Source organism: Vipera ursinii (genome assembly GCF_947247035.1).
Source record: "Vipera ursinii genome assembly, chromosome: 4".
NCBI classification, from domain to species: Eukaryota; Metazoa; Chordata; class Lepidosauria; order Squamata; family Viperidae; genus Vipera; species Vipera ursinii.
Window position 1 is genome coordinate 47,275,291 of NC_139514.1, and position 25,412 is coordinate 47,300,702.

At 37.4% G+C, this 25,412-nt stretch overlaps 1 protein-coding gene across 1 annotated transcript in view; it reads left to right on the top strand.

The window, feature by feature from the left end:
- The window catches only part of NCAM2 (neural cell adhesion molecule 2), a gene marked incomplete at its 3' end in the record, with an annotated part of 160,425 nt that overhangs the window by 38,286 nt on the left and 96,727 nt on the right, over nt 1-25,412 (top strand). The window contains 1 exon segment of the mRNA XM_083361999.1: nt 23,527-23,598. Coding sequence (XP_083218125.1) covers nt 23,527-23,598 — 72 coding nt within the window.

Here is a 25,412-nt window from a genome sequence, read left to right on the forward strand (position 1 = left end):
AATTCTAAAGCTTCCTCCTTCCATTATGTATTCAAGATGGACAGTGATTAATATTTATATGTTACTTATATGTAAGGGTATAGGCCTATACATATGTTGTATATAGTATGTTTAATCTCTCTCTCTCTCTCTCTCTCTCTCTCTCTCTCTCTCTCTCTCTCTCTCTCTGTGTGTGTGTGTGTGTGTGTGTGCCTATAGTGAGCCTATAGTGAGCATTTGTAGTTCCTCAAAGTTTATGAATCATGAGTAAAATATAATTATTTTAATAATTGGTATGTTTATTTTTTTAGTCCAGCTCCATAACTCCAATAGAATAATTAGTTTTTTCCATGAAGTGGAAGGAATCACAAAACTAGTTTAAGTTGAATGCTATTGAAATATTAATTATATACGGTATTAGTCTAATTAATCTCTAAATGAATAATTCATAGGGATATAAAATGGAGGTGGGAGACAAAACAAAATATTTTGACCAACTTTTAAAAAAGGACAAGTGCAAAAGCCCTATTTTTAGTACAACAGTAAAAATGTGCATAATTGTACATTGCAATGCACCACTCAATTAATATAAATGTCTCATTTGCTTTGCATGAAATGATTTGAATGAAGACCAGAGTAGAAATTTAAATGTTAACTAATAATGTGAAAAAACAAGTCCATTATTAAAGTAAAATATTTACTATATACACCTGAAAATAAAATGAAATAAATCTTATTAACACTTACTTGGTAATTCTAGTATTTTTAAAGGTTACAGAACTGAAACATATACAAAGATACAAGTACATGTGACAAGTATATTTTTATATTGACAATTATGGATTGCTCATTTAACTACATATTTGATTCACTGCATGCTTTTAAGAACAACATGCTAAATTCCTGGAAACATTGAGCTTCATGAAATGCTGAGTTCTTGAAACTGGAACTGATACATGAGGTGGAAAAAAATGATTTCAGTAAATGCTTATTTAATAATCTTTATATAAAAAGTATACATAGTCATTTGGATTGAGATGGGTGAAAGAAAGAGAGAAAGAAAGAAAGAAAGAAAGAAAGAAAGAAAGAAAGAAAGGAAGGAAGGAAGGAAGGAAGGAAGGAAGGAAGGAAGGAAGAAAGAAAGAAAGAAAGAAAGAAAGAAAGAAAGAAAGAAAGAAAGAAAGAAAGGAAGGAAGGAAGGAAGGAAGGAGAGAGAGAAAGAGAGAGAGAGAAAGAAAGAAAGAGAAAGAAAGAAAGAAAGAAAGAATGAAAGAAAGAAAGAAAGAAAGAAAGAAAGAAAGAGAAAGAAAGAAAGAAAGAAAAAAAAGAGAGAGAATGTCATAAGTATTCTCTGGATCCAGAAATAGCATCAAGATAAGTAGACATGATACTCAAAGACCTACCTTATTTCCCCCAAAATAAGCCCCCACCAGAAAGTAAGCCTCAACTTGATTTTTGGGGGTGGACCTAATATAAGCCCCCCTAAAGTAAGCCCTAGTTTGGGGGCAAGGGGGCATAGGAGGAGATGAAGCTTCTTGCCATGAGCGGCGGAAACAGACTGAAGCACATATGGTGTCCTGCCCCGAGCGACAGCAATGGCCCAAAGCGCCATGCGCCTTCCTGCTGTGAGCGATGGCAAAATCTGCCATTTTAAGAGCTGCAAAGGAAACTAGGGCTATCCCTTTTAACTTCCTTTTTAAACTAATATGTGAGAAATGATGCCAGAGGAAGCAGATATTAATTCTGAAAACAAATGTCTTTTTAGCCTTATGCTACAAGGAGTACTGCCTGACATTATGAATAGATTTTCTTTTCCCCATCTCTATGAAAAGTAAGTAGCTAATAACAACACAGCAGAAAATGAAACATTGCAAAATATCATTGTGGTATATATTACCCAACCAAAATAAATCAGTACTACATAGAGCTCTGATATAAAGTGCTACAATTTCTAGAATAGCTTCAAAAGAAAATTATTATTTTTATTGAAACAGACTTGATGATTTAAAGTAAAATAGAAAAACAGAGATTGGACAAGGGGAACAAATGGCCAGACACCACAACATCAAAACATAAAGTTCACCTTATGCATATCTGTGTGTAAAATTGCACTGTAAACATGGAAGAGTGTAAATAACTTCAAGTCATTGCAAGGAATGTTTTATCATTTTAGCATTATTTGTGGTTGGGAAGGAATGCATGTATAAAGATGACAGGACAAAAATGAAGCTATACTTTTTAAATTTGAAGCAGTAAAACAAATTAACCATATAAGAGGGATATATAAACAGGAAAAAGAAATGTGCAACCATTTTTACTGACTTGTAATATTAACAGGAACGATTGCTATTACAAAAGGCTTCATGCATTCCTTTTTATGCTGGGGAAAGAGCTGTGAAGAAGCTGCAATTAATCTGAAGTGCCAGTTGATAGCATAGAGATTATATACATTTGAGCTAACTTGGCACTTAGGTTCCACTATTGTTCAAGAAATCCTTTAGCCTTGGCCCCCTCCATCACTGTATGCCACCACTGTCTGGAACAGCCACATTTCAGCCTGTATCCATGAAAAAAATAAAAATAAAGCTCATTGGTTCTGTACTTGTGTGTTTCAGTTTGGACATGAACTATCAAAATACATTTTTCTGGTTTATGTACATCTCTGTTTTGTACATTAATCCTAGATATGTACAAACAAAATAAAATGTCACTTATTTATTTACTTATTTCCATGTGGTAAATTTGAAAAGCATGTTGTATGCATGACACCCATTTCATCATTTTCTTCCTCCATGGTTGTCTGGGCATGTTAAACATCAGGCCAAGAGTGGATCCCAGAAGTATTCTGGGGATAAACATTCTATTTTTCTTTCCTCTTGAAAAGTTTCGTATAACCTGAGCAATGAATCTAGTTGCATGTACAAGTAGTCCTTGACTTACAACCACAATTGAGCCCAAAATTTCTGTTGCTAAGTGAGATATTTGTTAAATGAGTTTTGGCCCATTTTATGACCTTGCTTGACACATCTGTCAAGTGAATCACTGTCAATGTTAAGTTAGTAACATGGTTGTTAAGTGAATTTGGCTTCCCCATTGACTTTAGTTTTCAGAAGGTCACAACAAATGATCACATGACCCTGGGACACTGCAACTGTCAAAAATATGAGTCAGTTGCTAACCATCTGAATTTTGATCAGGTAACCTTGGGGATGCTGCAACGTAAGTGTGCAGATAGTTGTGAGTCCCTTTTTTTAGTGCCGTTGTAACTTTGAATGGTCACTAAATGAACTGTTGTAAATCAAGGACTACCTGTATATACATCTAGGGATTATATTGTGCAAAGAAGTTGGAAATATATAAAACCAAGAAGAAAAGAACAAGACTGCCAGAAGAACCTTAACTTCTTTGATTTTTATTAAAATTGAAAAAAATGACCACCTTTTCTGAAGGCATATTTTAGGCTGTAGTGAGAAAAAATATATTGTCTGTTGTGGATATAGTTCTGTAGTAAAGGATTTTGTAGAAATCCAGTGAGTATTTAATTAATATAAATAGCACCTTTACGGCACATGTTGTAATTCCCTTCTGTGCCCATGTGCACATATTCTATAAAACTGCTAATAGTTGATAAAAATTCCACTCATTTATGACTGTTTGTTGGATAAAGCAATTAACTTCTCATTACTGATTCTGGAAAAGGACCATGTGTCGATTACATTTTACTTAATACAGGTGAAAGGACATTGTCAAAGAGTAAAAGCAATGCATTTAAAACTAGAATTTAAAAATATTGGGATTTTCTGCAAAAAAGTAAAGGTAAAAACAACACAATTATACAAGAAGAGTAAGAAGCACAATTAAAATAATTTACTTTATAACTATATGAGATATATCAGAGAGTTAAACCTGTAGTTAGTCAGTCAGCCATTGTGGTTTCAGATGAGTACAAATAATATGCCCATTAATGATCTATGTTGTTGTTAGCTGCGAAGTCGTGTCTGACCCATCGCAACCCCATGGACAATGTTCCTCCAGGCCTTCCTGTCCTCTACCATCTTCTGGAGTCCATTTAAGCTCACGCCTACTGCTTCTGTGACTCCATCCAGCCACCTCATTCTCTGTCGTCCCCTTCTTCTCTTGCCCTCAATCTTTCCCAGCATTAGGCTCTTCTCCATTGAGTCCTTCCTTCTCATTAGGTAGCCAAAGTATTAGAGTTTCAACTTCAGGATCTGGCCTTCTAAAGAGCAGTCAGGGTTGATCTCCTCTAGGACTGACCGGTTTGATTACCTTGCAGTCCAAGGGAATCGCAGGATTCTTCTCCAGCGCCATAGTTCAAAGGCCTCAATTCTTTGGCACTCAGCCTTTCTTATGGTCCAACTTTCACTGCCATACATTGCAACTGGGAAGACCATAGCCTTGACTATATGCACTTTTGTTGACAGGGTGATGTCTCTGCTTTTTAGTGTGCTGTCTAGATTTGCCATGGCTTTCCTCCCGAGGAGCAAGCGTCTTTTAATTTCTTGGCTGCAGTCCCCATCTGCAGTGATTTTGGAGCCCAGGAAAATAAAATCCCGTGGACAGTACCAAAAGGAATGATCTATAAGTACCTGTAAAACAGTTATGCTTAAGTAACCAGTAAATAAAAATGAATACAAAATTAAAATACATCCATAAAAAGCCTGACTTTCATTTTTAGTATAACTAAAAATGGACTGTCATATTAAATATGCTAACACCAAAGTTTGAAGCACAAGTCATTCAAAATTTGAAAGTGCAATGCTTTTTTTATTGCTACAATGCTACAAAATGTGACAAGGTGAGGAGTAAGAGGACACATATGTATTATAATGTTAAAATGTGATATGCAAGTACTATCCATCAAGCCCATGTGCAAACAAGAGCATTTTAAAACAGTGTTTCCTCAAGTAAATATGGATCTGGGGGGAAAGTGGCAAATGCACATGTTCCTGAGGAGAAGATTGGTCACAAGTACAACATGAAACATGTCAAAGGGAAATGTCAATGAAAGCTTTCAGTGGAGTAATAGCATATGAACTACAGTAATAGCATATATGCCATACTGTGGGTTTTACAGCTGGGCAAGAATTATGGAATTGTGAATACTGGACTGATTTGGACTATTCTTGTTTCTTTGCCACTACCTAATTCTGTTTTCTTGAAACTGCACTACCAGCTGTCTAGTCCTGCCTCTTGTCTTTTATATCTATGATTTTAGACTAGTGTGGACTTTTAACTCGGGATCACTGAACGCATGGCTGCAACATGAATTGGCTCCACTGGCACTGCATCCTACCTGTCAGAACTTCCTTTCCCTCTCTTTCCTATCCCTTCTCTTCATTTTCAGGTTCTGCTATATTGATGGGGGAGGAGGGGGACCTATGGGTATTCTGCACTGTATTTCCTTTGCTTTGCTCCTTCCTCTTTGAGGTTTCCTTCTTGGGGTGAGAATGGAATGTGCCTCCAGCCATCTGCCTTATCTCCAGGTGGAGGGAAGAAGCCGCAGAGAGACCTGACAGCCTTGAGAACAGTGCCTTATTGGTTCTTTCCCACAACAATTTAACACCTATGGATTGGCTCTGTTTGATGGACAGTTGGGATGGGGTTTGACTGGATTATTTTAATTGAAAGTTTTGCATGGTAAATTCTCAGATCCTCCCTTACTTTCCTGCAGTCAATACTTTCCAATAAAAGTTTCTGTTGAAACAATGCAAGATTCAAGAGTTCTGCTTTCTTGGGAGGTTTAACTGAGGCAGGTCCTTACACTACCTACTGGCCAAGGTCTTGCCTTCCTTGTGTTTATTTGGGTGCATGCATGTGACTGCCTTGCCAGTTTGAAGTGCATGCTAAATATTAAATCAGTTGCAACTTATTTCGGTGGATTGCCAAGTCTAAAACAAAAGAATGCCTAATTTAGATTTAGAAGTCAACAATTAGTTCTAGCCCCATCTTAACCATGAAAGCCAACTGAGTGACATTGGGCCAGTCACTCTCTCTCAGTCCAACTCACATCACAGGGTTGTTGCTTTGGGGAAGTAGGAGGAAGAAGGACTATTCATTATGTCTGCCAGCTTGAGTTATTTGTAAAAATAATAAAGGTTGGGTATAAATAAATAAGTAATAACTTTTTGGAATGTCAGTGATTACAAATTATAATCAGACATAATTGCTTGAATTTGTCAATTTGTTAATGAGTTTGCCAATGTTACACGTCATGTTTCAGGAAGACAAGTTGCCCCCAAATAGTAGTAGTAGTAGTAGCTGAATCAGATCGAATCATATTAAAATATATTTTTTTATTATGGATATATTATGATGATCATATACTAGGATAAATGTCTAAATTAACAATGTTTATTTGATACAACATGCTGGTTTCAGCACTTCCCCTCTTTTACCAAATTTTTCAGCAATTTCCCATTGCAGTAAAATCAAATAATTCTAACACTGGAAATGATAATATAGGCCATCTTTTTTTACAATAGGTAAGAAAACCAGTTAAACATACATGGAGCTTGGTTCTCCAGCTTTTTCTTAAAAACTTTCAGTGATGACAAATGCACAGCCTCCAATAATAGACTGTTCGTCTCTCCTTTTTTTAAAAAAAGTTTTTATTGGGTTTCCCCCCCCCCACATTCAGTAATATTTATTCAACAAACGTGCTGTCTGAGTTTACATTCGCTATTACATATTTAATTCCTAATCCTTTATTCTTTCCTCTAGCCATCGATCAAATAAGTCCCAAGTTTGGTAATATTCCATTTCAGCTTTTTCTTTCAGTCTCATACTCAGCCTATCCATCTTTGTGCATTCTAGTATTTTTTTAATTATTTCTTCATCTGATGGTATTCCTTCATTTTTTCAATATTGCTCAAATATAATTCTTGCCGCTGTTGTAACATGCAAAATCAAATATCTACTTTGTTTATCAGTCTTTTCTGGCATTATATCTAGTAAAAAAAAGTTCAGATTTAAAATCTACGTGTTCTCCCAACATCTTTTTTTAGTTAAGCCTGTATCTTTTCCCAATAACTCTTTACTTTGTCACATGTCCGCCAAACATGGTAATAAGTGCCTGACCTATGTTTACATTTCCAACATCTATCTGACATGTTTTAAAACATTTTTTTGCTAGTCTTGCTGGTGCCAAGTGCCATCTATAAAACATTTTATATAAATTTTCTTTGTAGCAAGTTGACATTGTCAGTTTATAATTTTTCCCCATAAATTTTGCCATTTTTCTAGTTCTATATTGTATCCAAAGTTTTTCACCCATCTTATCATTGTTTCTTTACCTTGTTCGCTTTCCATTTTCAAAGTTAAGATGAAATTATACATTTTCTTAATTTGTTTCTCATCAGAAGTTAACAATATCTTATCAAACACAGTTTGTTCCTTATAAAATCCATACAGTTTAACATCTTTATCATATCTAGCTTGCATTTGTAACTGTGCCCACCGTGATAAATTGATACCCTGATTTTTTCATTTCTTGTTTAGATTTTAAATTCCCTTCAGAGTTTAGAATATCTCTCTATGTCCAAATTTTTTCAAAGTCCACTAAATTTGGGTGTACAAATGCTTCCATTATTGACAACCACTCTGGAATTTTCAAATATATTTTACATTTTATTTTTCCCCATGTTATTAATAATGCATTTCTTATATAGTGATTTTGGAAGTATTTATGAATTTTATTTTTCCCATACCATAAAAAGCATGCCACCCCAATTGTAAATCATGCCCCTCCAGATATAACAGCTTTTTGTTTCTAAGAGTTATCCATTCTTTTACCCATGTTAATATAAAACCCACTCTGGTAAACCAAAATCTCCATTTTCTTTGGTGTCTTGTAACATTTTCATCTTAATTCTAGCTTTCTTTCCTTGCCAAATAAATTTCAAAATTAATGAATTTAAATCTTAAAAAAAAATTCTCAAGTTTTATAGGTATTGTATGGAGTAAAAATAAAATTTTCAGTAGTATATTCATTTTCACTGTAGCAATTCTTCCTGACAATGGCAAGTTTTTCCATTTTTCCAAATCTACTCTTATTTGATTCAATAGTTTTGCATAGTTATCTTATTTTATTGTTGAACATCTTGCTGGTAAATATATTCCCAGATATTTGACCTTTTTAACTATTTGCAATTTTATTTTTTCCGACATTTTTTTATTTATCTGTAAGATTTTTAACTATTAATTTGTTTTTTCCTCTGTTTATCTTCAGTCCTGCCATTTCTCCATATTGTTCTATCTTTCCCAGTAGTTTAGGAATCATCTCCAAGGGTTCTTCTAAAATAAATACTAAATCATCAGCAAATGCTTGTAATTTATATGTTTCACCTTTTATTTCTAGTCCTTTAATTTCTGCATCTTGTCTATTATTTCTATTTAGAACTTTCAAGGTCAAATTAAATAACAATGGAGATAATGGACATCCTTGCCTTGTATCTTTTCTTATCTCAAAGTTCTCAGTATAATCTCCATTCATAATAACTTTCTCTGTTTGTGTCAAATTTCCAAGGTATGGGCTTTTCAAGTGACTCTGAGGCATTGTTTACCTTAAAAGTCCTTTATTAGTCTAATACACCGGCAAATGCTTGCTTGAAGGAAGCTGGAATCTGAAATCTCCACCCCTTGCACAATATATTAAAACATAATTCTCCACTTTTCTAATTTTGTCATTAATCATATTCTCCAATTAATTTAAAGAATCAGTTTCCCTTCCGTTAAAAAACCTGCCAAGGTCTTATCTTCTTCAGTTAGAAATGGCCTTGAAGGTACAATCCTCCTCTACCCCACTCCCAACTTTAAACTCAATCTCTTAAAGCAATACACAGGTTTAACATATGAAATGGCTACTTCTTCATCTCTTGTCAAGCAATAACATTCGATGTTAGCAGTGTTGACAGTTTGTTTATTATATATTGTTTTAATCATATTTATAAAGTTATGTCAAAAGTCCATTATTTTTAATTGTTGAATCATAAATTGCCAGGAAACATTATGCAATGCCTTTTGGGCATCTAGAAATATTAGTGCAAGTTGTTTTCATGGATGTAATTCATAATATACCAATACATCCATTATCACCCTTAAATTACTTTAAATTTGTCTCCTTGGTAAAAAAAAAACCATTTTGGTCTGAATGTATAAATTCAGTTAAGAATCTTTTCAGTCTCTCTGCCATTATTGAAGTAAAAAAAATATAATCCACATTTAGTAATGACATCAGTCTATAATTTTTTATCTGTGCCAAATCTGAATCTTATTTTTTTGGGGTAATAAGATAATATTTGCTTCTATCCATGTTTTGGGAGTTTAGCCTCCAAGAAAAGTTCATTGCAAACATCTTTCAACGGTTCACTTAATATATCTTGTAAAGTTCTTTTTTCCTAATGGATGACATATATTCTTTGAGGCATGAGAGGGAAGACAAAGTAATTAGACATGTTCAGTCTACCACTTATATTCTCAACTCATGCTCATTTTGGATTATTAAATTTGGGAGCAGGAAGCTATCCACCTGGGTCCATGAGGTCATAAATATCTTTTGAGAGAGGGAGCAATTCCAGCATCATTAAAAGAAGCAGTGATCAGGCTACTTCTAAATAAGCTGAATCTGGACTCAGAGAATGGAAATAACTGAAGGCCAGTGGCCAATGTTGCCTTGCTAGGCAGAGCACTTGAGCAGATGATGGCCAGTCAAGGCCAGATTTTCCTGGAGGAAACTGATATTCTAGATACATTGAAATCTGATTTAAGGCCAGACTATGGAACAGAAATTGCCCTGGCAATTTGTGAGATTGTCTTGAACTTTGGGAGCTATTTAATAAAATGAAATTTAGTGGTGAAAAAAGTAAGGTTCTATATTTAGGCAAGAAAAACCAAATGCACAGGTATAGTATAGGTGGTACCTTTCTCAATAGTAGCAACTGTGAGAGGGATCTCAGAGTCCTAGTGGACAATCACTTAAATATGAGCCAGCAGTGTGCTGCAGCTGCCAAACAAGCCAACACAGTGCTAGGCTGCATTAACAGAGAGATAGAATCAAGATCACATGAAGTGTTAATACCAATTTACAATGCCTTGGTAAGACTACACTTTGAATACTGCATCCAGTTTTGGTCACCATGATGTAAAAATATGTTGAGACTCCAGAAAGAGTACAGAGAAGAGCAACAAAGACGATTACGGGACTGGAGGCTAAAACATGTAAGGAATGGTTGCTAGAATTGGGTATGTCTAGTCTAATGAAGAGAAGGATGAGGGGTGACATGGTAGCAGTGTTCCAATATCTCAGGGGCTGCCACAAAAAAGAGGGAGTCAAGCTATTCTCCAAAGCACCTGAAGGCAGGAGAAGAAGCAATAGATGGAAACTAACCAAAGAAAGAAAAAACCTAGAACTAAGGATTAATTTTCTGACAGTTAGAACAATTAATCAGTGGAACAACCTTCCTCCAGAAGTGGTGAATGCTCCAACACTGGATGTTTTTAAGAAGAGAGTGGATAGCCATTTGTCTGAAATGGTATAGGGTTTCCTGCCTGAGCAGGGGGTTGGATTATATGACATCCAAGGTCCCTTCCAAATTATTATTATTATTATTATTATTATTATTATTATTATTATTATTATTATTATTATTATTATTATTATTATATCATCACGTAGTCAGCCAGATCTTGAGACTGGATTTGGCATTTTTGTCTACCCATCGGGTCCTTACCAAGGACCTGGGATAGGCAGATGTGGATGTTTGATGGTGTTACAGATAGCGTCACAGGATGGAAGCAGTCCTATTAAGGCCGCCTTTTTCAATTGACTAATGGTGAATTTGTCAATTCATCACCACCACCATTATTGTTGTTGTTGTTGTTGTTGTTGTTGTTGTTGTTATTATTATTATTATTATTATTATTATTATTATTATTATTATTATTATTATTATTAGTGCTGGGGTGGAGTAGGATGTGCGTTGGTTCCATAGGGCAGGAGCACCCACAGAGAATGCCCTTCCCCTGGGAATAACCCACTGGCATTCATTAACCGGCAGTACCGAAGGACCTCCCTGTGGTAGCACCTTAGTCAGTTGTCCTGTGTAAAAATGTTACAGTTGTGGTCTATTGATTTTTCTCTTGGTAATCATGTTGCTTTGTGACTGAGTTGCCAGTCACCTTTGTGATTGCTAAACAAAACTACTTTCCTATGTTGGCAATTGGCTCTATAAAAGCCAATTCAAACTAGCCTGAGAAGGCAGTTTTTATCTTCATATCTAAGCAGCCTAAAATTGCTGAAGACACCCCAACTTTGATGTCTCAGTAAGTGTGTGATCAATTAAGCTTTTAGGTTACCGTATATCTATAGAAAAAAATAGTGTTGGTAGAAGAGGAAAAATGTTAGTTTAAACTGGAACAACTAAGAAAGTCTTGAGCTAACTCAACTGTTATAACTGTGGGTATAAGGCAAAAGGTACTATCATTAGGATGTGGCATAAAGACAGTTGTTGGTATAGGAAGACATGATAACAAGCCATTTAACTGGATCCCCTGGTTGTTTTTTCTGAAGGAAATTAAATAGGCCAAATGAAGGAGAGTTAAACTTGCATCTGCCAGCCCAAAGGAGGAAGGGGTATTCAAAGTTATTGTGTTTATGTTATATTTATCTGTAAGAATGTATGTGTGCACATCAGCCATAGCCATTTATGCATCTCGGTTTGCTTGAGTGATTGTACAGATGTGAAGATTTCTTTTCAAGCATAAATCAGAAGTTAATGTAAAAAATATTTTACCTTTTGTGTATTGAAGCAAGTATCTAGAACATAGTCTTTGGTGGCAAATAAAATCTTATGCATGCATAATTATTTCTGTACATATGTATATGCACAATTAACTAACAAGCAGTTCTGGAAGTGGTGTAATCTGAGGATATTAAAATACGAGTATAAATAATATTGTTTTTTTAGTTGTAGCTATTGATTTTCCCTTGAAATATGAAAATGCCTATTGTACAAGGAAAAGGCAAATCATTAATTAAAATGTAATTAGAAGTTGGAACCGTAAATTAAATCAGATATTAAATTTGAATAAGATGTATGGAATTTACGTAAACTTTCATGCATGCTAGCTCTGCCCTCAATATTCTTAATTGCACTTCCTCCCCAAGCTCACTATGTTCCTCTAGATCGGGGTGTCAAACTGGTGGCCTGCAGGCTGGATGCATCATGCACAGGCCACACCCACCCCAGCTCTGCAAAGGCAAAAAGTCATGATACGTCACAATATGTCATGTGACATGATCGAGTTTGACACCCATGCTCTAGATGTTTGAAGCAATCTTCATTTCGTTTTCACCTGTTGAAACTTTACAACATTACTTGCAGTTAAGAAAAAGCAAACAGGAATCAACTAAAGCCTTCAGTGATTGTAAGCATGTCCTTCTCTTTGCTATTCATGTGATGTGTGCATTTTTAGATTGTAATAATAATTACTCTAAATCAGGGCCTTTCAACCAGTGGTACGGGTACCACCTGTGGTACATTGCCACCTGGCAGATGGTATGCAACCATCCTAGAAAAGTGGTAGTGGGGAAGGGGAATGAGCTGAACCAGTGGCAGCACCGCACAAGCCTGAGTGAGAGATGGCTGTTGCTAGGCGACCGGTGGTACTCGGAGGTTGTCATATTCTAAAAGTGGTACAATGGGTGAAAAGGTTGAAAAGCCCTGCTCTAAATCTTAAACCAAACAAAATAAGCCACAATTGTGGGCTATAATGCTAATGTGACTTACACCTTGAACTGTTGATGATTTCTCAAATCTTGAAAATGAAAAAGCATTTTACGAAGAAAAAAAAAAATATAAGTTTGGGAGCAGAAGGACTTTGTCTTTGCCTTTTTTCCTTATTTTTATTTCTTTGTTATAAAATTACATTCTTTTTCTTTCATCTTTTTTCAGCCAAAGTATATAAAGATTCTAGCAGGTCTGTTTAATTAAATGACAGAATGTTTTAGACATTTTTATTATTATTATTCTTGGTAGTTGGTCATATTGATTTGAGCAAAAATGGCTGAAAGATCTGGTTGTGAAAATTTGTTATGTTGAAGGTATTATTTTGTGCTGGGTGGTTTTCATGTTAGTATATCTTTGGAGAATTTTACTGTAATGAAGAGAGTGAAAAGTACAAGTCTGGGAAAGAAGTAACACAGAATTGTAAAACTGAATTATAAAACTGAAGAGCATTTTCTAGAACAATGAAACTACGCTGTTCATGTGCAATGTTGCTGTGTCTTTTAGTTTGAGTTTTGTTGATAATTATATCTTTCCTTCATTGGTAAAATGAACTATACCATTTCTCATATATAATTAAGGACAAATAAACATTTGTCAGTGCTGAAAGGGAATATAGGTTTGGCAGCTGCAGGTAAAAATACTAAAAAAAAATACTTGTATTTATCTATTTATTTAATTTATTAGTTGTTTATCAGTTGTTCTGGGATTTTTTTTAAAAAAAAACAACAGGTAGACAAAAATATATGATGTGAGTAGCTCCATGACTAGATTTTAAAAGAGAGCAAGAATACATCCCATATAAAGTGCTTTCAAAGTTTCCTAAGGTTTGCAGATTAATTCATGAACCACTCTACTGGTCACTGACTAAAATTTATTTCAGGTATACTTTTAAAATATAATGGGCGCCACGTTAAGATGCTGGGTTTGTCAGCTAGAAAGCTGGCAGTCAGGTTTGAGACCTAAGCGCCACATGATGGGGTGAGCTCCCGTCCTTACTCCAGCTTGACAGCTCACAAATGCAAGTGCCTCTGGTGCAAAGGTAACAACATTCCATGACATCATGCTGGCCACATGACCATGGAAATGTCTTTGGCAGTGGTGGCTCAATGGCCTTGAAAAGGAGATGAGCATCACACACTATAGTCAGCAATGAGTAGCAAATTAAAATACACAGTGACTCCTTTATCTTACCTTTTAATAAAAAAATATATAACAGAGTTCTACTAGGCACTGAGGACAACATTTAATATACTTCTTTTTAATATTGGGATTCCTAATGACCTTATCACGAATATTGTTGCTAATGAGGATATTAGCATAGTACTATTTTTAGACATGCTAATTTTTTACAGCAATTTATACCTTGTATCACTTCACCTGGCAGAATTTTCAATAAACTGTGTAGGTAGACTTGGTTATTATTTAGAATACTCTTAATGAACGTAGATCTGCAAGATTCGTTAGGCTTATACCAAGAACATCATTAATGCTCTTTAAACTCTGAAAATAGCTAATGAAAAAATATTAAAGGTTAGAGAACAGTAGGTAATAATTTATTTCAAGTACTTGAAATTGCATAATATAATATTCAGCATGGGATACCAGAGCAACTGTTCATCAGGTTTCTTTGAATACTAATTAATCTTTGAAAATGTAATTTACTCAATATTTTCATTTTTAAGGCAGCACATAGCTAATTTCCTATTGATTTTTAATTTCTACATTACATAGATTTTAGATTTTTTTTCTTTGATGTATATAATACAGCGATTTAAAATCAGTGGGATTATGGGTTTTTAATACTCATATTTTTTGTGGACTGTCATGCACTATATTTATTTCATATAATTAAGAATGAAACCCTTGCATCATACTTTTCACCATAGAAACATTTGTATATCCCATGGGTTGAGTGAACTCTATTTGACTTCTAGTTCAGTCCCATCAGAGACAAACTAAATTTACTGTACTTGATGTAAAAGATAATTCAGGCTGCATATCAAACTAGGAGTTTAATATACTTGCATAGTGATTTACAGTTTAATTATATTGATTAAAATCATTAGATACAATCACTGCTCAAGCTAGTGATATTGATTCAATTTATACATACACATTTCAACACACATATGTAATAGAAAGACTAATAAACACAACACTGAACACAAACTATTCATGATAAACAGTTCAAACTTTTCCTTTTCTTAATTACTTATTGAACTTAATGCCAAATCATTAAAATGTAACAAACAAGCCTTATTAACTTGGGACTCTGGAGAATGCTCTTTCCTAAATATAAGCAGAAAAATTAAACAGTCTCCATAGAGATTTAAGTCTTGACCTGGCAAATATAAAGGACACTTGCACAATTATTAATTTGATTGGGTTGTGTGGGTGAGATCAAGTTCTAAGCTAGGGTTACTAGGAGTCCATCTTATCTCTGTTCTTCTCTGAACCCTGGGAAACAGCATCAGGTAAACTATCATCTGTATGCTAATGAATATATGCATACATTTGCATGTACAGTATATATGACATGATCAACCAAAAGATGCTGTCTAGGTTCCTTCTCAGTCTTTGGAAGTGGGATAGAAGAGTCCTGGATGGGATGAATAAGCTTCAGCTGAACCCTCATGAGACCCATTGGCTATGAGTTTTAGGTGCCCCTCTTCCCCAATACTGGGCACCTTCCATCCATTTTTCTGGATAGGGTGACACTCTTCCAGGCAGAACTTGTACACAGGTTGGCAGTTTTTCCAGTTTCTAAGCTCTGCTGAAAGAGCAGGTGATAGTCATAGCCAGAAGCTCCATTTTACAACTGTGCACTGACTGTACCTGTTCCTGGCTTTATAGGCATTGCTCATGGTCACTCATGTAGTCATCTGTCATTTGAAATGTTGCAATGAGCTCTTTATGGGGCTGCCTTTGTATATCATTTGGAAGCTACAACTGGTTCCAAATGCAGCAATATGGATAATTATGGTCATGTCTCAGTGCAATGCATATACAGTTATATCACTGCATTAGCTTCCAATAGACTTCTGGGAACAATTCAAGGTACTGGATATTACCAAAAAGCTTTTCACAGCACCGATTATTTATGGGACTCACTATCTCTGCTTGTCCCATTAGATTCAGTAGAGCTGGCATACCAGAGGTCCCTATTACCAAGCAATACTATCTGATAGAACCCAGGAAATGTGCTTCCCATTGCAACATCTGCTCTATGGAACACCTGACCCCTAACATTCGGATAACCCTGACCCTGTTGATGTTTTATAGGTATTTTCATTTATTTATTCAATTTATATAGCTGCCAACTCAACCAAGCAATTGTAGATGGCTTTTGGCTGACTTTCAGTGGCATTGGCCACTGTATTGGGTGAATCCATCTCCAAGGAGAGTTGTAGTAATTAACTGCAGGATAACTACTGCAGTAGTAACTGATTAACAAGGTATCATTTACAGTATATAGCCACATAGAATCTATGGGAGAGGGGGGGCCAATAACAATAACAACAACAATGTAATAGTTTGCAAAAAGTATTGAAAATAATTTAAAAGGGAGATCATAGTGTGACAGTATATTTATTATTGTAAAATAGTGCAGCGTGGTAGGAAAAAGTGTGTGCTTAGGTAAGAAAATGACATTGACGAAGAGGCAGATGTGAAAGTAGAATAACTGCAGAAAGATAAAAACAGTCAGTCTTGTTTGAAGAAATAATAGAACATAGAAGATTCTGTGGGATTAAAAAAATGCAACTTTTCAACCATTTGCTTATCCTTTAATATTACCCTTTCTTAGTTTTGGAATATAAAGGATAAATTCAGTCCCATACTTTTTACATAAGAGGTAGCATTTTAACTTTAATCACTAAGCTAAATAATAAAGTTCTGCAGTTATTTCATCAGCGCTAGCGGCTTTGTTATTATGATGGTTTTTTAGGCTCCACTTAGATTTACCTTCCAGAATGTCTGGTTTAGTTCAGAGATCAACCCATACAGTGGTCATTTTTGTTTAGTTCTTCTGTTTATTTCTGCCCTCCAATTTCTGTTTCTATTTTTATTTGCATAAAGATGACTTATTTGCTTCTTACCTTTCTTTAAGTATTTTCAATTTATTAGCAGATATTACTTCGATCTTCTGCTTTTGGAATTTCTGGTTAATTTTGTTTTCTTCATCTTTAAAATGTCACAAATATCATTTTAGATGTTATTTGTAAAATCTTATTCATAATATATGTTTTTTATCTTGACTGAACAACTGTATGAAACATTGCTGACAATGTATCACTGGATGTGATGACTTGATTTTCCTTACTTTAATTTATAGTTTTACAATACTGTAGATCTGTGATCAGAGCTATTGTAACTTCTGCTGACTGAATAGATTTATCCTTATTTGCTTGCAGATTATATCATCAATTTGGTTCTAGTGTCATCCATTTTGTGATATGTCCAAGTAGAGTTATCTTCTGGCTTTTTGGAAGATACTTATAAACATTGCATTTTCTTGGCAGAACTCTATTAGTCTGTCCCATATTTTATCTGATAAACCAGTGCTAAATGTTCCTGTTCCAGAAGATATGTTATCTTAAACTTTAGCATTCTAGTCTTATTTAATGAATATGACTTTATTGGGTTTATTCTGAGATGCTGCAAGTAGGCATATAATGGCTCAAAGTTAACCTCTTCTCCATTTGCAAACATAGTCTTAGAAAACCGTACCATTGATCGGTTTATGTTAAGTTTGAACTGAAATCATTCTATCAAGTTTTGAGGTATAGCCAAGCATTGACTTTGATATTTAAAACTGATTAGTACATTTCTCTGATTTTCTCAGAGCACATCCGAGAAAGCACATTTTTCAGGTTTATTCTAGGCCTATCATAAGCTTTGGTGATCTCACCTCTCCATTTCTCCAGTATCTTCTTGAGGTGTGGTGATGAGCGGTGGTGGGCACTTTCCACTATAATCCAGAGTCTTTTGTCCACAATTATCATTTAGATATTCTTGGAAGATTTTTCAAGCTCCTTCACTATCACTAGGCACAATCCATGTGTTTGTGTGAGTGAAGAGGATCAATTTATAATGAATAGTTTAACACTAAGGCAAGATGTGTTGTCCTGATTACTGAACATGTGTATCAATATGTGTGAAAGTATTATTATAAAGTTGTTAAACATACATTAATGGGGACATGAATCTTCTTGATTTTTTTTTTGAAACAGATCAAGCCATCCTCTTGGCAGAGATTAAAATAATTTTACATAGATCTTATCAAGCAATGAAACACATGAGCTGAAAATCATTACACCAAAAGCTAAGAAACTGGAACAAATGATTGCAAGTCTTACCTAAATAATTAATTTACAACAATCAGATGTTAGTATACCTTGGTAGAATACAACATTTGCAGGGTTTGAAAAGTTTATGGAGAATTTTTTTTAAAAAAAATTGCTGGTAGAAAGGAGAACGGTTGTATGCAGTCTATTTTGAGAAAAGAATATTTGTCAAAATATATGAAAACAGCATACTTTTATTAAAGCATAGTTTTTTCCACATTGTTTTATGGAAATAAGAGTTCAGTGCATCAGAACAAATGTCAGCATAATATAGGAAGAGTGGGTTACTTAGTGACCAGTATGAAAGAAGTACTTTCAAATACAAAGGTGTTTCATGCATACAGAGATAGAATTGCAGAACAAATACAGTATATGAGGGAAGAGTAAGTGTGTTAAAAAGACACACTCTGGATGGAGTTATTGGTATCTTCAAACAGAAATGAAATGTGAAAAAAGGCAATCTATGAACTGGTGTATGGATATACTGGGAGAAAGGATATTTTGCATTATTGCAAGGTATAGTAAATGGCATTGCATGAGTTACATTCAGCTATTTATTTTGCTTTCATCATGGCCTTAAATACTGCTCACTATTTTTTCCACTCTTTTTAATGACAACACCTTGGATAATATTACTTCCCTGAACAGGAAGGGTGAGATGGGCATTTACGTTTAGATGGGCCTCAACTTTTTACTTTTATGTAACAATATATACTAGCCATTTCAATAACAATAAACCAATTAATAGCAAAACCCAAAGTCAAAGTTTCATTTGTTTTCCCACCTCAAGCACAAAATCCAAAAGTGGTTTCCAAGTGGAAACAAAGTTGTCTGTAGTCTTTTCTTTGGTTAGAGCAGTCAATTTAGTCATCCCTTCTAATTCCACCAGTTTTTCCAGCCAGTCATCTATTGTGGGAATGAGAGTATCTTTCAATTTTTGTGCATAGAGCATTCTTGCTGATGTCAGCAAAAGAACAGAATGGTTGAAATAGTTGAATTAACTTGTTGTCTCTTATTTTTATTTGATTTACACCCTTCCTTTATTTTCCCAATTCCATGTGACATGCATGATGTACTTACCTCCTCTTTACTTAACCATGTTAAGTAGTTTGGCTGACAGGGAATGAAAGACCCAAAGCCACCAAGCAAGCTTTCTTGCTTAGGGGAAGCTGAGAACTTTTGGTTTCTCAATTTTTAATCTAGTACCTTAACCACTGCACCAAATTGGGTCTCAGTGTTATTTATGCAATTGTTGGAATTCAAGAATTTATAATAATTACGAAAAAAAGAATATAAGCCATTTATATAAGCTTTTAGAAGGGACGTGGTGGCTCAGTGGGTTAGGACACTGAGCTTATAGTTTATAGTTTATAGTTTTATAGTTTTATTTAATTTGTATACCGCCCTTCTCCTTGGTAGGGACTCAGGGCGGTTCACAGGGCATATATAAAAAAGACAATACAAAAATTAAAAAAGATTAAACCCATGCCCAGTTAAAAACAGTAATACAAATCTAAAACAACAATTAAAACCCATAATCCCCCATCAGGCCAGACCAGCTATTTCAAATAGGTGGGTCTTCAGGTCACGACGGAAAGTTTGGAGGTCTGATGCCATCCGGAGCTCCACCGGCAGTTGGTTCCATAATGCCGGAGCGCCCACAGAGAAGGCCCTCCCCCTGGGGGCCACCAGTCGGCATTCCCTGACTGGCGGCACCCTGAGGAGGACCTCTCTGTGGGAACGCACAGGGTGGAGGGGAGTTGATGCCGGCAGCAGGTGGTCCCTGAGGTATCCCGGACCCATGCCATGTAAGGACTTAAAGATCGTAACCAAAACCTTGAACCTCACCCGAAAGACAACTGGTAACCAATGCAGCTCGCGGAGCAAAGGTGTAACATGGGAGTACCGGGAAACTCCCAAGACAACTCTCGCGGCCGCATTCTGTACCAGTTGGAGCCTCCGAGTGGTCTTCAAGGGAAGCCCCATGTAGAGAGCATTACAGTAGTCGAAGCGAGAGGTCACGAGCGCATGAGTGACCGTACACAGGGCATCCCGGTTCAGATAGGGCCGCAACTGGCGCACCAGGCGAACCTGGGCGAAAGCCCCCCTAGTCACGGCCACTATATGATCTTCCAGGGTAAGCCGTGAATCTAGGAGGACTCCCAAGTTGCGAGCCCTATCCACGGGGGGTAAGAGCTCACCCCCCATAGAAAGAGATGGAACATTTTGAATGTCCCGGGATGCCAGGATGTACAGCCACTCAGTCTTGTCAGGGTTGAGTTGAAGTCTGTTCCTCCCCATCCAGACCCGAACCGCCTCCAGGCAACGGGACATCACAGCGAGGGCATCACTGGGGTGGTTTGGGGTCAAAAAGAAAAGTTGGGTATCATCGGCATACTGATGATACCCAACTCCAAAACCACGAATGATCTCACCCAGCGGTTTCATGTAGATGTTGAACAGGAGAGGCGAGAGAACCGACCCCTGAGGAACTCCACAAATGAGAGACCTAGGGGCCGATCTCTGCCCCCCTGCCAACACCGACTGCGAGCGTCCCAGGAGATAGGAGGAGAACCACTGAAGAACTGTGCCTCCCACTCCCAATCCCCTGAGACGCCGCAGCAAGATACCATGGTCGATGGTATCGAAAGTCGCCGAGAGGTCTAATAGGACTAGGACAGAGGAATATCCCCTATCCCGAGCCCTCCAGAGATCATTCACCAGAGCGACCAATGCCGTCTCCGTGCTGTACCCGGGCCTGAAACCCGATTGGTAGGGGTCCAGATAATCCGCTTCATCCAGGACCAGAGGGAGCTGATGCGCCACCACACTCTCGACAACCTTCGCAAGAAAGCGAAGGTTGGAGACTGGACGAAAGTTGTTCAAAACAGCTGAGTCCAAGGCAGGCTTCTTGAGGAGAGGTCTCACCACCGCCTCCTTCAAGACGGTGGGGAAATAACCCTCACTCAAAGAAGCAGATATAACTGCCTGGAGCCAGCCTCGTGTCCTCTCCCTAGCTGCATAAACCAGCCAGGAAGGGCACGGGTCCAACAAATATGTGGAGGAGCTCAGCCTCCCCATAATCCTGTCCACTTCATCAGGGGTCACAGAATCAAACTCTTCCCAGGTAACATTGACAAGACCGCCCGTGTCCTGATCGCCTGACTCTGCCCAGCTGGAGTCCAAACCGGTCTGAATCCGAGCGATTTTATCCGACAGATGTTGACTAAATTCCTCGGCACGACCCTGCAAGGGATCCTCCCTCACCTCCTGATTAAGAAGTGAGCGAGTCACCCTAAACAAGGCGGCCGGGCGATTATCTGCGGACGCGATGAGGGTGGAGAAGTAATTGCAGCTCGCCACCCTCATCGCTGCGAGATAAGACCTAATATAGGTTCTTAACCGCAACCGGTCGGGTTCGGATCGGCTAGACCTCCAGCAGCTCTCTAGGCCCCGTTTCCGACGCTTCATCTCCCGGAGCTCCGCGGAAAACCATGGAGCTCGCTGGGATCTGCGCCGGGTCAGGGGCCGCAAGGGTACAACCCGGTCAAGTGCCTCAGTGGCTGCCCTTTCCCAGGCTTCCACTAAGGCATCCGCCGAGCTGTGAGCAGTGGAGGCAGGTGGGGACCCCAGCGCCGCTTGGAATCTATCAGGATCCATTAAGCGTCTGGGGCGGTACCATCTAATTGGCTCCGTACCCCCACGGCGGGGGGTGGCAAAACGGAAGACCAGCCGCAGGAGATGATGATCAGATGGTCAGTTTGGTGGGTCGAATCCCAAGTGCCGCGTAACAGAGTGAGCACCTGTTACTCGTCCCAGCTTCTGCCAGCCTAGCAGTTCGAAAGCACATAAAAATGCAAGTAGAAAAATAGGGACCACTACGGTGGGAAGGTAACGAAAGTTGTTCAAAACAGCTGGGTCCAAGGCAGGCTTCTTGAGGAGAGGTCTCACCACCGCCTCCTTCAAGACGGTGGGGAAATAACCCTCACTCAAAGAAGCAGATATAACCGCCTGGAGCCAGCCTCGTGTCCTCTCCCTAGCTGCATAAACCAGCCAGGAAGGGCACGGGTCCAACAAATATGTGGAGGAGCTCAGCCTCCCCATAATCCTGTCCACTTCATCAGGGGTCACAGAATCAAACTCTTCCCAGGTAACATTGACAAGACCGCCCGTGTCCTGATCGCCTGACTCTGCCCAGCTGGAGTCCAAACCGGTCTGAATCCGAGCGATTTTATCCGACAGATGTTGACTAAATTCCTCGGCACGACCCTGCAAGGGATCCTCCCTCACCTCCTGATTAAGAAGTGAGCGAGTCACCCTAAACAAGGCGGCCGGGCGATTATCTGCGGACGCGATGAGGGTGGAGAAGTAATTGCAGCTCGCCACCCTCATCGCTGCGAGATAAGACCTAATATAGGTTCTTAACCGCAACCGGTCGGGTTCGGATCGGCTAGACCTCCAGCAGCTCTCTAGGCCCCGTTTCCGACGCTTCATCTCCCGGAGCTCCGCGGAAAACCATGGAGCTCGCTGGGATCTGCGCCGGGTCAGGGGCCGCAAGGGTACAACCCGGTCAAGTGCCTCAGTGGCTGCCCTTTCCCAGGCTTCCACTAAGGCATCCGCCGAGCTGTGAGCAGTGGAGGCAGGTGGGGACCCCAGCGCCGCTTGGAATCTATCAGGATCCATTAAGCGTCTGGGGCGGTACCATCTAATTGGCTCCGTACCCCCACGGCGGGGGGTGGCAAAACGGAAGACCAGCCGCAGGAGATGATGATCAGATGGTCAGTTTGGTGGGTCGAATCCCAAGTGCCGCGTAACAGAGTGAGCACCTGTTACTCGTCCCAGCTTCTGCCAGCCTAGCAGTTCGAAAGCACATAAAAATGCAAGTAGAAAAATAGGGACCACTACGGTGGGAAGGTAACAGCGTTCCATGCGCCTTTGGCAACTAGTCATGCCAGCCACATGACCCCGGAGACATCCCCAGACAAGCGCTGGCTCTTCAGCTTTGAAACAGAGATGAGCACTGGCCTCTAGAGTTGGAAACGACTAGCAAGCATGTGCGGGGGAACCTTTACCTTTACCTTATAAGCTTTTTATACAGGGACATATTTAGTGAAAATTTATCAATAATATATTGGTAATATACTGTATGCCTTTCTGGGAATGTAGTTTACTTGGTTTGTAGCTCCAATGTTTTGTGCATCTTTATTAATAATTCTTCAGTGATCACATTCTACTGAATTTAAGATTAATAAAAAATACTCAAAATTGGTTTTTATATAATTTTCATTATAATTAAAATGTATATAGCAATTGTATGCATTTTTCTATTTTTTATTAATTTCTATTTTTTCTTATTAAGGTAGGCTACCTTAAATCTATTACTTCATGTCTTACAGCACTTCAAGTTTCAATATCCCTCAGCAAGGTAGAAGTCAGTGTGGGTGTATCAAAATTCTTCACCTGCACAGGTATAGTACACATTATTGTTTTGTATCAGCTTCATGATCAATATAATTATTAATATTAACTGGAAAAGTTATGGTACATTCTAGTGACTTCTTTAAATACTGTATTAAAAGTATTAGAGATAGTGTAAGCATAGAAGTAAAAAAAAATAATAGAATGAATTCAAATGTTTAAATCAAAAGTATGATCACTGACCAGGAAATTATCCTTCAAAAGTCAAAATAAAATGAAGTTCTATATAAGCACTTTGAAATGGTACTATTTGAATAGTTCATTGTGAGTTTTTTATATTCATGAAGGTTTTTTTCTGAAGCAAATTATTTGTACTATGTATCTCCAGCAGTGTATGTTAACCTAGCACAATGCTAACTGGATAGCAATAGTCAATGAACCAGCAGGACAGTTTTTCCATTTGTAGTAATTATGCTGAAAGTTTGCCATGAAGAACAGCATGAATTGAGAACACAAAGAAATACAGTAATATTCAACATTCCAATGAAATCAATTCAATCTTTCTGTATTGAAATCTAACAAGCCAACGTATCATAATGTTGTGCATTTATGATTTACAACCTGTGATGCTCAGTTGCATTACAAATACTCGTATAGTGCACACATTACATTGTGAATGCTTTGTATGTGTCTTAATGGCTATTTACTTATCAAATAAAGCACAATATAGAACATAATACACATGCAACACTTCCTGAAAATTAAATTTAAACAAAATAGTAAACTTACCTCTCTGGTAGTCAGGCAGTCATTTATATTTGCATTAGTGTTTCTATATACTAGATGCAAGTGATCTAATTAATGCTGGAGTTCAAAGAATAAGATCAGGAATTAACTTTTCAACTGGCACATTAGCAAGAATATAGAAAAATGAGTCAGGACATTCAGGCTTATATAGTATGCAACTACTATATTGCCTCCCCCTCTCCACTATGTAAAGACCTTTTCTGACGTGGTTTGGTACTGGAAAGATGAACTCCCAGGCAATAATTGTCAGGTCTGGTCATACATCAATATATATCAATATTGACATAATAGTGGAGTATTGCACAATGCTAATTCTCTGAGGACTGAACACTAAGGACCTGACAGGTGTCTAACATTTAATATTCAATCATTTGAATTCCCATTTGAATAATACCAAACAATTTCCATAAAATATACTATATATTTATATGGCTGGTTGGTTGGTTTCCATATCTGCCCATCTCAGCAAACAACTCTGGGTGGCTCATCTATACAGATAAGGAAAATTAAAGAGAGAGTAGCCTCTGAGAAATTAGGGACTTGTGGTGGAATCAAATAGTTCAGCACTTTCAGTTCAAAGAACAAACTCAAATGAAGGCAAAGAAAGCAAGGGATTTAAGAGTCAATTCACCTCAATAAAGTACACTGGATTTGTTTAAGCTATTACATTTTGAAATATCTCTCAAAAGTAAGATGAGAGATATAAAATAAGTACAGAAATAGGAAGCTACTTGCCCATTTGAACAAAATGAGAAACTATAATAAAATTAACTATAATAAAAGTATAATAAAATTCTTACTATAATACAGAAAGCAAAAAAATTGCAGGTAGAACTTTTTATTACTGCAAAGACCATAGACTAAAATTTAGGAGAAGCAACCTAAAAGTATTCTGAGGTACTATTACTAGTTCAGGTGTTTCCACCAAATACAAATGGGAGGAAAGGAAGATGATTGAGATTGAGATTAGCCAAAGAGCATGACTGAAGGAGAAGAGGTTTATCAGGTGTCTGGTAATTAAGGTTTGCTGGCCTGAACAAAAGATTGTCAAAAAGGC